This window comes from Heptranchias perlo, chromosome 24 (genome assembly GCF_035084215.1).
Source record: "Heptranchias perlo isolate sHepPer1 chromosome 24, sHepPer1.hap1, whole genome shotgun sequence".
Classification (NCBI taxonomy): Eukaryota; Metazoa; Chordata; class Chondrichthyes; order Hexanchiformes; family Hexanchidae; genus Heptranchias; species Heptranchias perlo.
Genome location: NC_090348.1, coordinates 34,074,898 through 34,087,641, shown reverse-complemented (window position 1 = coordinate 34,087,641; position 12,744 = coordinate 34,074,898). Strand labels below are relative to the sequence as shown.

Below are 12,744 nucleotides of genomic sequence, written 5' to 3'. Positions count from 1 at the left end.
CACTCGCTGCAGAATGTTTTTCTCTAACCCGGTGTTATTTTGATTCTCTGTTGTCATGCATTTGTTCCAATAATGCAACATGCTTAGAGAAAAATGTAGTTCATTATGAGTGGTGTAATATACATTTCAAGCACTGGTTTTGATGTCATTGTGACTGATGGCAAATTACTGATCTCTGTTACTGATTTTGCTTCTCTAGCTAAAACTAATCTTTGTTACTTATTTCTTGTAAAAGATGTTCTGTGATCATTCTGCCTCACTTTCCATTATGGGGTTGAGATACAACACAAAAGAATTGTTGTCGTAGATGTACTGACAGTAATTAATGTCTTCTTTCTGGTCAGCTTTTAGGAAAAAGACATATTGCCTTTTTTAAACCTTGATTAACCAGGAATACTAATTTAATTATTCATTCTAAAGTATATATTCCTAAAAAATTCTATTAAACCTTGTATTCTATTGGTATAAGTAGCCCTCAAAAAGCTCCATCCAACTCATATTTATTAGTGGGTACTACTTAAGTCTGTATTTTCAGAATTCTGTCCCTTTAAAATGGCTGGATGTTCCACTGAGGGCTCAGTGGATAAGTGCATAGTATGGTTTGCTACTCAGCTATGCAGCCCAGGAAGATCGCAGGTTTGATCCTTTTAGTTTCTGCTGAGTTAGTTGATCTTAAGCAGGGCAGTAGTAGGAGTGCAGTATTGACATTCACTGTCTAGGCTCACAACTGACGAATGACGACTTGTGTTCATGTGATCTACATGTTCTATACTGTAAGGAGTTCTTTTTAAATGACTAATGAAATTAAAATAATCTGTAAAATTTCCCCTGTGTCTTTGAATCTGATAAATGCAATACAATTTGAAAGGGTATTTAAAGTCAAAGGGATCATGGTATTTTAATACCCTGATTGCATGTATCTTGAAACTTTACTTGCACTGTGTTTTTCAGGATCGAATTATCAACATTGTTGTTGGTGTCCTCACATCTTTGTTGCTAATAGTAAGTACAGAGGTTTCAAATCTTAGAAACTAGTTACCAGTAAACATAATTTTTAACTTGGTTCTTTAGTGGTATCCATTGATAAGTATTTAGGAAACAGTAAGTGTGCACATAACTGCATAATAGGCAAATTTAGGACAAAGTATGTCCTCACCAGATAAAATAGATTGCTAGGAAGAGTGGTTGAGGCCAGGATGTTGCATTCTTAAAGAACTAGACGCTGTAATGGGAAAACAGTAGCGTCCGTATTCTGGATGGAGCCAATTAAATAGGCTGATGGTGCATCTTTACTTGAACATATCTAATGATCAGGCAGCACACTGGAGATGGAAGAGGGAAGATCAGATTGGTTCACTTGCAAGTTTTAACGATGCTTTGTTTTTCAACCCTATTTTCAATTTGCAACCCTATTAAAATTAGAATTACCTTTGTGTGCATTTATTATTAATAATACTTGCATTTATATGCCATTTTATCATGTTGAAACATCTCAAAATGCTTCACGTACTGAGATTCGTTGAAGTGCTGTGACCGTTGTTATGCAGACGAATTTGGTTCTATGTCATTAACTGTCACAAATAGTAGTGAAATGAATGACCAGTTCTTATTTTTCATTCACATGCTGCCCCTCGGCGACATCATCTGAAAACACAATGTCAGGTTCCACATGTACGCTGACGACACCCAGCTCGACCTCACCACCACCTCCCTCGACCCCTCTACTGTCTCTGAATTGTCACACTGCTTGTCTGACATCCACTACTGGATGAGCAAAAATTTCCTCCAACTAAATATCGGGAAGACCGAAGCTACTGTCTTCAGTCCCGGCCACAAACTGATGAGGTCCTGCAAGGTGAATTTAAGGAGTTATGAGATAAATTTAAAAAGCAGGACCTCAAAGGTTGTGATCTCAGGGTTACTACAAGTGCCATGTGCTATTGAGGATAGGAACAGGAGAATAGACCAGATGAATGTGTGGCTGCAGGGATGGTGTAGGAGGGAGGGATTTAGATTCCTGGGACATTGGGACCGGTTCTGGGGAAGGTGGGAGCTGTACAAGCGGGACGGGTTACACCGGAACAGGACCGGGACCGATGTCCTCGCGGGGGTGTTTGCTAGTGCTGTTGGGGAAAGTTTAAACTAGAATGGCAGGGGGATGGGAACCTGAGCAGGGAAACAGAGGAGGAGGAAACAAGGATAGAAACAAAAGACAGAAAGGGAAGAAGCAATAGTGGAAGGCAGAGAAAACAAAGGCGAAAAACAAATAAGGCCATAGTGCAAAATAAAACTAAGATGACTAGCAATCTTAAAAAGACAAGTCTAAATGCGTTGTCTTAATGCGCGGAGCATTTGCAATAAGGTAGATGAATTAACAGTGCAGATAGATATTAACGGTTATGATATAGTTGCGATTATGGAGACATGGCTGCAGGGTGACCAAGGATGGGAACTGAACATCCAGGGGTATTCAATATTTAGGAAGGATAGGCAAAAAGGGAAAGGAGGTGTGGTAGCGTTGTTAGTAAAGGAGGAAATCAATGCAATAGTGAGGAAGGATATTGGCTCGGAAAATCACTGTGGAATCTGTATGGGTGGAGCTAAGAAACACCAAGGGGCAGAAAAAGTTGGTGGGGGTTGTCTTTAGGCCCCCAAACAGTAGTGGAGATGTAGGGGAGGGCATTAAACAGGAAATTAGAGACGCATGCAAGAAGGGTACAACAAAAATCGTGGGTGACTTTAATCTACATATAGATTGGTCAAACCAAATTAGCAATAATACTGTGGGGGAGCAATTCCTGGAGTGTGTACGTGATGGTTTTCTAGACCAATACGTTGAGGAACCAACTAGAGAACTGGCGATCCTAGACCAGGTAATGTGCAATGAGAAAGGATTAATTAACAACCTTGTTGTGCGGGGTCCCTTAGGGAAGAGCGACCATAACATGATACAATTCCTCATTAAGATGGAGAGTGAAGTAGTTGAATCCGAAACTATGGTCCTGAATCTAAATAAAGGAAATTACGAAAGTATGAGGTGCGAGTTGGCTATGATAGATTGGGGAACTTTACTAAAAGGGATGACGGTGGATAGGCAATGGCTAATACTTAAGAACGTGTGCAGGAATTACAACAATTATTCATTCCTGTCTGGAGCAAAAATAAACCAGGAAAGATGTTCTCAACCGTGGCTTACAAAAGAAATTAGGGATAGTATTAGATCCAAAGAGGAGACATATAAAATTGCCAGAAAAAGCAGCAAGCCTGAGGATTGGGAGCAGTTCAGAATTCAGCAAAGGAGGACAAAGAGATTGATTAAGGGGAAAAATACAGTATGAGAGTAAACTAGCAGGGAACATTAAAAACTGACTGACTGTAAAAGCTTCTATAAATATGTCAAGAGAAAAAGATTAGTGAAGACAAATGTAGGTCCCTTACAGTCAGAAATGGGGGAAATTATAATGGGGAACAAAGAAATGGCAGAACAATTAAACACATACTTTGCTTCTGTCTTCACAAAGGAGGACACAAATAACCTCCCAGAAATGTTAGGGAACCAATGGTCTAGTGAGAGGGAGGAACTGAAGGAAACCAGTATTAGTAAAAAAAAATAGTGCTAGGGAAATTAATGGGGCTAAAGGCTGACAAATCCCCAGGGCCTGATAATCTACATCCCAGAGTACTAAAGGAAGTGGCCCTGGAAATAGTGGATGCATTGGTTATCATCTTCCAAAATTCTATAAACTCGAACAGTTCCTACAGATTGGAGGGTGGCAAATGTAACCCCACTATTTAAAAAAGGAGGGAGAGAAAAAACAGGGAATTACAGACCAGTTAGCCTAACATCATAGTGGGGAAAATGCCGGAGTCTATTATTATAAGATGTGATAACAGAACACTTGGAGGGCATTAACAGGATTGGACAAAGTCAGCATGGGTTTATGAAAGGGAAATCACGCTTAACAAATCTGCTGGAGTTTTTTGAGGATGTAACTAGTAGAATATAAAGGGGAGAACCAGTGGATGTGGTGTATTTGGATTTTCAGAAGGCTTTTGATAAGGTCCCACACAAGAGGTGTGCAAAATTAAAGCACATGGGATTGGGGGGAATATACTGGCATGGATTGAGAATTGGTTTACAGACAGGAAACAGAGTAGGAATAAACGGGTCTTTTTCCGGGTGGCAGGCAGTGACTAGTGGGATACCGCAGGGATCCGTGCTTGGGCCCCAGCTATTCACAATATATATCAATGATTTGGATGAGGGAACTGAATGTAACATTTCCAAATTTGCAGACGACACAAAGCTGGGGTGGAATGTGAGCTGTGAGGAGGATGCAAAGAGGCTCCAATGTGATTTAGACAAGTTGGGTGAGTGGGCAAGAACATGGCAGAAGCAGTATAACGTGGATAAATGTGAGGTTATCCACTTTGGTTGTAAAAACAGAAAGGCAGATTATTATCTGAATGGTGATAGATTGGGAAAAGGGGAGGTACAACGAGACCTGGGTGTCCTTGTACACCAGTCGCTGAAAGCGAGCATTCAGGTGCAGCAAGCAGTTAGGAAGGCGAATGGTATGTTGGCCTTCATTGCAAGAGGATTTGAGTACAGGAGCAGGGATGTCTCACTGCAGTTATACAGGGCCTTGGTGAGACCACATCTGGAATATTGTGTGCAGTTTTGGTCTCCTTATCTGAGGAAGGATGTCCTTGCCATGGAGGGAGTGTGACGAAGGTTTACCAGACTGATTCCTGGGATGGCAGGACTGACGTATTGAGGAGAGATTGGGTCGACTAGGCCTATGTTCACTCAAGTTTAGAAAAATGAGGTGATCTCATCGAAACATATAAAATTCTAACAGGACTAGACAGACTAGATGCAGGGAGGATGTTCACAATGGCTAGGGAGTCCAGAACCAAGGGTCACAGTCTCAGGATAAGGGGTGTGCCATTTAGAACCGAGATGAGGAGAAATTTCTTCACTGAGAGGGTGGTGAACCTGTGGAATTCTCTACCACAGAAGGCAGTGGAGGCCAAGTCATTAAATATATTCAAGAAGGAGATAAATATATTTCTTAATGCTAAAGGGATCAAGGGATATGGGGAAAAAGCGGGAACAGGGTACTGAGTTAGATGATCAGCCATGATCATTTTGAATGGCAGAGCAGGCCCGAAGGGCTGAATGGCCTACTCTTGCTCCTTTTTTCTATGTTCTATGTTTGTGTTCCCTAGCCACCAACCCCATCCCTGTCCCTGGCCACTGTGAGGCTGAACCAGACCGTTCCCAACCTTGGCATCCTATTTAACCCTGAGATGAGCATCCAACCACATATCCGCTCCATCACCAAGACTGCCTACTTCCACCTCCTGTAACATCGCCCGTCTCTGCCCCTACCTCAGCTCTTCTGCTGCTGAAACCCTCATCCATGTCTTTGTTACGACTGGACTCGACCACTCTTCCACCCTATGTAAACTTGAGCTCATCCAAAATTCTGCTGCCTGTATCCTAACTCGTGCCAAATCCTCATCACCCCTGTGCTCGCTGACCTACATTGGCTCCCGGTCCGGGAATGTCTCGATTTTAAAATTCTCATCCTTTCAAATCACCCCACGCCCTCGCCCCTCTCTCTAAAATCTCCTCCAGCCCTAGAACCCTCCAAGATCTCTGCGCTCCTCTAATTCTTGCCTCTTGTGCATCCCCAATTTTAATCGCTCCACCATTGGCGGCCGTGCCGTCAGCTGCTTAGGCCCTAAGCTCTGGAATTCCCTCCCTAAACCTCACCACCTCTCTATCTCTCTATCTATCTATCCTCCTTTTAAGATGCTCCTTAAAACCTGCCTCTTTCACCTGTCCTAATACCTCCATATGTGGCTCGGTGTCAAATTTTGTTGGACAATTGATCTCACTAAGCGCCTTGAGACGTTAAGGGCACTATATAAATGCAAGTTGCTGTTGTTGTAGTTGATGTGTGTGTGTGTGTGTGTGGTATTGGTTGAGGGAATAAATAGGCCAGAACACCAGGAGAATACCCTGCTCTTTCAATGGTACCATGGAGTCCACTTGAACCACCAAAACAGGAAGCTGGGCCCCCGGGTTAACTTCTGATCTGATGGACGATACCTCCAAGAATGCAATACTCCCTCAGTACCTCATTTTGACTGTGGCATGAGCTTTATAGAAAATCTTTTGGTGTAGGTTACTCTGAGGTATTGAATGACAGATTTAAATCCATGGTGTTGCCAGTCAAAATGCAGCATTGTAAACAAAGCACAATCATTGATGAAGAATCTTCTCATTATCCAACCGTGTGCAGTTGTAACTTCATTATCTAACCGTGGGATCATGCTTATTGCAAAGGCTTAAAGATAAATAGGTGGGTTGGGCAGGAGAATGATAATGTGTGGAGGCAGACCAAAGTGGATGAAAATAAGTAAAATCAGGTTTACTGGAAAAAATAACAAAAACTTGCATTCATATAGTGCCTTAAACGTAAAATAAACATCCCAAGATGCTTCACAGAGGCATAATCAACAAAAAATGGAGGCTAGACCAAAGTAGTAGATCAGACAGATGACCAAAAGCTAGGTCAAAGAAGTGGGTTTTAAGGAGGGCCTTAAAGGAGGTGAAGTGGCTTAGGAAGGGAATTACAGAGTGTGGGGTCTAGGTGGCTGAAGGCACAGTTGCCGATGGTAGGGTGAAGTGGGAGGATGCTCCAGAGGCTAGAGTCAGGAACAGAGTTCTGGGGGAAGGGGTGTTGGGAGGTTGGAGAAAGTTAGAGATAGGGAGGGGCAAGGCCATGAAGGGATTTAAATACAAAGACAAGAACTTTAAATTTGAAGTGTTTGGGGACCAGAGCCAATGTAGATTAGCGAGGATAGGGGTGATGGTGAGCGGGACTTGGTATGGGATAGGATACGGACTGCAGAGTTTTGAATGAGCTGAAGTTTATGGAGAGTGGAGGATGAGAGGTCGACCAGGAGAGCATTGAAATAGTGACATAAATCACCTTAAATTTGTCCGTACCCAAGTTAGAATTTGGAAATGTTAAACCTGTGATGCACAAGAGTACAGAGAGTTTGACTTTCTTACTGGCCATCTGGTTGCCTCAGTAATTCTGGGCAGTAAGAGTTGGTGATCAACATGAAACCTTGTGCAAGCCACTGCCCTTGGTTCATGTGTTGGAACATACAGTAAGTTATGGAAAATCTCTGATGTGCTCATGGGTACTCCAGTACAATTTCTTCAAGTCCTTCTACCCTCCGAGGCCATCAGGTTCACATTTGTGAGGCATTTGCCCTTGTTATAGTTGCTTCTGGCTGCAGCCTGTTGTATCACTTAATATACCAAAAATACTTCTGTAACTGTGACATTGGATGTGGTTGAGGAAGAATCTATTTGGGTTTACTTGAGAGGAGTTGAAAGTATGTAAATGACACAATGAACAGAACTTGAAAATTTGTTCTGAAGTGGCAAGTTCTTTTGGAGCTAGGACCTTGTTTGGACTTACTTAGGTCTGGACCAAAGTATTTTTACTCTCTAAGATGGTCTTTTAGATCTGGTATTAGGTGGTTACTAACCTCTCTTGCCTTCTGGTTGTACTTTTTACTCTAAGCAGCCACCCTCAAAGATCCATAGTAAGGCAGAAAATCATCAACCTCCTGAGAAGTTTAAGTTTATGCACTTGTTTAAAGCTCCTTGCAATGCCTTGGAATACATTGGGATTTTTAGAGTATCTTCTCCGAGACGTTGGGTCTGTGCCAAAGGCCTTCCCAAGACTAGCAGTAGTGAGCATGCCAGTGCTTCAAAAGAGTGGGAGTGTTACTGCCATTTTAATCAGGAGGCCAATACTGTTGTGCTCCTTGAAGAGCAGATAAACCTTCATAAAGGTCTGCTCACATTAAGTGCTGGTCTCATTGTTGATCGATAGCATTTTCCAAATTGGTACAGGTGGTTTGAATCAGAACATATAACAATAATTGGTATCTAAAGAAAGAATATTTTCTTCAGTGATTGCAAATAACAGTAATAACTTCTGGACCAGCTACAGTATTGTAATATCTGCATAATGAAGTGCATGATTGATGGATTGCTCATGATTAATGATCTAAATGTGAAAAAAAAGTCTCAAGAATTCTGGCCTTGGGTGACAGCTCATGTAATAAGGGAGCAACAAGGTTCACCTCGCTATCTGTGTACTCATCAATAAGGGCAGACGCTCATGAAGGCCCATCTGCTTACCCTTGGCATTTCCAGTAACCCATTTTTTTAAAGAACTTGATCAATTATGGTATTTTGAATAAAAAAAATACCCAATCTTAATTGAGGTTTTGGAGTTCTAGCTGAAAAATAGGAATGTTAGTGGAGAATAGGCCAAAATGCTTTTTAAAGAATCTACTGAAAGCAAGTATTTTTAACAGATTTAAGACAAACTATGATTGAGATCACTAGTTTTAGTCATTTTAATTGTAGTGTATAAACATTATCCATGTAGGACTATTACAACTTCTGAAGAATTGTGGAACCTATTATAGCTATAGCTGCATCTCGTTACCAAGGTTCCTCAGTGTTCTGTAGCAAGCTGACATAAATCTGAATATTACAACTCTTTGTAATTTTAAAAGCTTTTAGAAGAAATCTATTTTTTTGCAAAGATCTTTCATCTGTGCACTAATCCCAAGGATAAGTGATTACATGGAACACATTTTAAGCGTACTACTCACATTGAGAACAGCACTAGCATAGGGTATTTACAAGTTCCCTTAATACTTCATAAGGCTGGCCGAGATCATTCACTTTGCCTGTTACATTGAATGTACGAAAGTTTCAGACGTGGACATGATTCTTGTGGCTTTTGGGGACTTAGTTGATGTCTTCTCTTCTGTGCTGTAACTTGGCTTGGCCACCTACAGGTTGATGCCTCCTTAATGGTCAGAGCCAGAATCCAGGTCTATGTTGAAAGATATTACTTCTTCTTCAGAATAACTACCCTGATTATGCTGCCAGGCAGTTTCACAAATGGGGATTTAAAAAATGGCTGTAATGTTGGTAAAGCACAGGTTTAACCCAAACTGCCTGCCTCCCTCATTTTTTAAAGCCGTGTTCTCATACTGGAAGGACAGGAGTCTGAATTAATGTTGGCGTTGCAATAATCACTTGAAGGGAAGGACAGTTGAAAGCTGGTAGCTGTTGTGCTTTCCCCCCATGAACTCTTGCCGTGGGGCCTCCTATAGAGTAGCAGTCCACTCTTCAGTTCATTTGAAATAAATTGCACCTACTAAATTTGTGGATTTTTATCTCAAATGGACAAAATCTAGAATGTTTATAGATTGTAAATAGGAAATAAATTTGGTTATTCCTGCAGTTTTGAATCATTTTTAAGATTGCAGGTTAAATGTAGGGTGGAGGGGTTAAAATGGAAGAATTTTGTTTTTAAGTTGATGCTATTCTGGGCATCTATCGGAGCCATTGTAAGGCATGAATAAGCAAATGTGTGTCTAAAAGCAAGGAAGAATGCCCATGTTTTTTATGATTATTTGAAGGCATGTAGAATAGAATCAGAGAATTTTACAGCATAGAAGAATGCCATTTGGCCTAGGGCACCCACCCCAGCTCTCTGAAAGAGTTGTCCAATTGGTCCCTTTCCCATACCCCCTTAAATGCCACTTTCTAATGTCTCAGCCCATCTGCTGTTGAAACACTCATCCATGCCTTTGTCACCTCCAGACCTGACTATTCCAATGCTCTCCTGGCCAGTTTCTGATCCTCCACACTCTGAAAACTCCTGCTCATTAAAAACTCTGCAACAAACCCCACACACCCATCTCTCTTGTGACCTACATTGGCTCCTGGTCCCAAAATGCCTCTAATTTAATATTCTTGTCCTCTTGCTTAAATCTCTTCATGGCCTCGCCCCTCCCTATCTCTGACTTCCTCCAGCTCTACGACCACCTGCCTCGGAACTCTCCATTCCTCAGGACTCTTGTGCATCCCCTCCTTCGCCTCCACCATTAGTGGCTGTGCCTTCAGCCACCTAGACCCCACACCTAGAATTTCCTGTCTAAACTTTTCTGCCTCTCCACCTTCCTCTCCTTCTTCAAGACCCTCCTTAAAACCCACCTCTTTGACCAAGCCTTTGGTCACCCCTCCAATATATGTTCTTCTTTGGCTTACTGTTAAAATTTTGTTGATTATGCCTCTGTGGGTCGTTTTTCAATGTTAACGGTGCTATATAAATCCATGTTGTCATTATCATCGTCTTATCTGCCAATTGTTCTTGCCAATTTATCTAGACCAGTTTCCTTTTTATGTTGTTGCTTTTTTCCAGCCAAGTGTCTTTGATTGTTCCCTCTCCTGTTTATATCAAACTTCTTCCAAGATCTTCAACTTACCTACCTGTTTCCTGTAACCAAATCAAGCACTGCTTCCTTCCTTGTTCGACTAAAAACATACTGGGGTGGATTTCGTCTAGATTGTATGTCGGACAGGCAGTGGGTGGGGTGACCACTATGCCCTCCCAATGTCAGCGGGAAACCCGAGCCATTTTTACATAGAATTTTATAGCACAGAAACAGGCCATTTGGCTCAACAGGTCTATGTCACTGTTTATGTTCCACATGAGCCTCCTTGCACCTTACTTCATCTCCCCCTTATCAACATATCGTTCTGTTCCTTTATCCCACATGTATTTATCTAGCTTCCCCTTAAATATGTTAATTGCCTCAACTACGCCATGTGGTAGCAAGTTCAACATTTAACTCTAATCATTTCCCACATCGCCCTTATATTCTAGTGCTGTAATAGAATCTTTGATTAATACTGCCCCCCTCTCTCTCTCCCCTTCTGAACTTTTTGTAACCGGGAATGTTTAGCCCCTAGTCCTACACTGGTCTAAACCATGCCTCTTTTAATGCCATTATATCTAAACCCTCCCTCTTCCAGCCCCATTAGATTTTGGGCTGCTAGCTCACTAATTTTATTCAGAATACTTTGTACATTTATGTACATCTCAAACCTGTTTGGTAATTTCACTTTTTAATCCCTCTTCCTTTTGATCTCCTTATTACTCTCTTGTTTTTCTCAGTTTTCCTACATTCTTGCTTCAGTTGCGCTTCTTTCTGCTTCCTTGTTTTTCCTTCCCCCTGTAATTGATGCATTTGTAAGTTGCAAAGTGAAAGTCTGAATTTGGTAAAAGGAACATTTCAACTGTCACTTATGTTTTATTGGACTATGGGTGTGCTGCTCCTGGACAGGGGAGGGGGAGGATGGACTAGCTCATATAAGTATCTGCTTTGGAAGGAGAGGGAGGGATGAAGAATCAGCAGTAGTCAGAGAAATTCAGTAGTGTACCATGTTTCCTTTTTTGTAACCATAGTGCCTTGCTTTGGAAGGGAAGTAAAAATGTAATTTTTGTAGTTCTGTAGTATAAATACTTGCTTGTTATCTATCTGATGTCCTGTTTTTCCAACTTCTGTTCTATAGGTAACGATTATTAGTGCTTTTGTTTTCCCTCACTTACCTCCAAAACCACTGAATGTTTTCTTTGTTGTCTGCATCTTACTGAGTTGCGCCTCCATTGGTGTTCTTGTAAGTATTGAGATTTTGTTATTTGCTTTTCAAAAGTGGTGCTAGATTTATAGTGCTGTGTAGAAGGTGTACAGTTAGCAGATGGGGATAATTTTTACTTTGTTATATTAATTGAAAGTATTCACTAATAGGGAGAAGAGAGCAAGGAGGATAAGAGTTTGTATATGATATAGATATTCAGATTAGAGGTTTGTACATGAATGCATGTAGCATAAAAAATAAAATAAGTAAGCTGAATTTGTGCATCTAAGTTAACAGGTATGACGTAGCAGCCAGTAGAGACCTGTCTACATCCTAAGCATGATTGGGTGCTAAATATTCCAGGCTATAGGATCTTTAGGAAGGAAAGGAAACTAGAAAGGAGGTGCAGTAACAATATTGATAAGACACAATTACAGCAGTGGAAAGAGAGGATTTCAGTAAAGGTAATGGGGCAGTAAAAACACTGGCTACAGTTAAGGAACAGCAAGTGATGTGGAATCATCTACAGAACTCCTGATGGTAGTGATGTAGTGGGTGGGGGGTGGGGGTGCTGTATAAATATGGAGATCAGGGAATCATGTGGTTATAATGGGAGATTTTAATTTTCACATAGTCTGGGAGAAGCGGAACAGCTCAAGTATTAAGGGCATTCCATACATTTATAGAATTTTTTTGGGATAATTTTTTTAGAACCGACAAGGGAGCAGGCCATACTGGATTTAGTGATGTGTAATGAACCAGAATTAGTTAACAGTCTGACTGTAAGGGAGCTTTTTGCAAATAGTGATCATAATATGATTGCATTTGATATTTAGGTTTGAGAGGGGGAAGGGAGAGTCACAAACCAAGGTTTTGAATTTAAGTAAGGCAAACTTTGAAGGGCTGAGAAATAAATTGATCACAGTAAACTGGGCTGAGTTGTTATTGGATAAACCTACACTAGCAGATATTCAAAGATGCATTAGGTATGTACTGGTTTTTGTATCATACCAGTAAAAGGCAAAAGCTCCATTGTAGGTGGTTAAGGCACCATGGTCAACAAATGAGGTAAGAGACAGTATCAAGATCAAAGAAAAGGCTTGCACAAATGCAGAGAAAAGTGGAAATCCAGTGGACTAGGAGAGGTATAAAAGGTAACAAAAGGATACAAAGAAAGTAATGAGGTGCAAAAAGGGAAT

The 12,744-nt window shown here is 41.1% G+C and overlaps 1 protein-coding gene across 2 annotated transcripts in view; it reads left to right on the top strand.

The window, feature by feature from the left end:
- Positions 1 to 12,744, top strand: part of tmem243b (transmembrane protein 243, mitochondrial b) — a 34,046-nt gene that overhangs the window by 18,685 nt on the left and 2,617 nt on the right. Inside the window, exons 3-4 of one of the 2 annotated variants that reach the window (XM_068005031.1) lie at positions 952 to 1,002; positions 11,480 to 11,584. In XM_068005031.1, coding sequence (XP_067861132.1) covers positions 952 to 1,002; positions 11,480 to 11,584 — 156 coding nt within the window. The remainder of the gene's footprint in view (positions 1 to 951; positions 1,003 to 11,479; positions 11,585 to 12,744) is intronic. The other variant, XM_068005032.1, reaches the window with a different exon arrangement.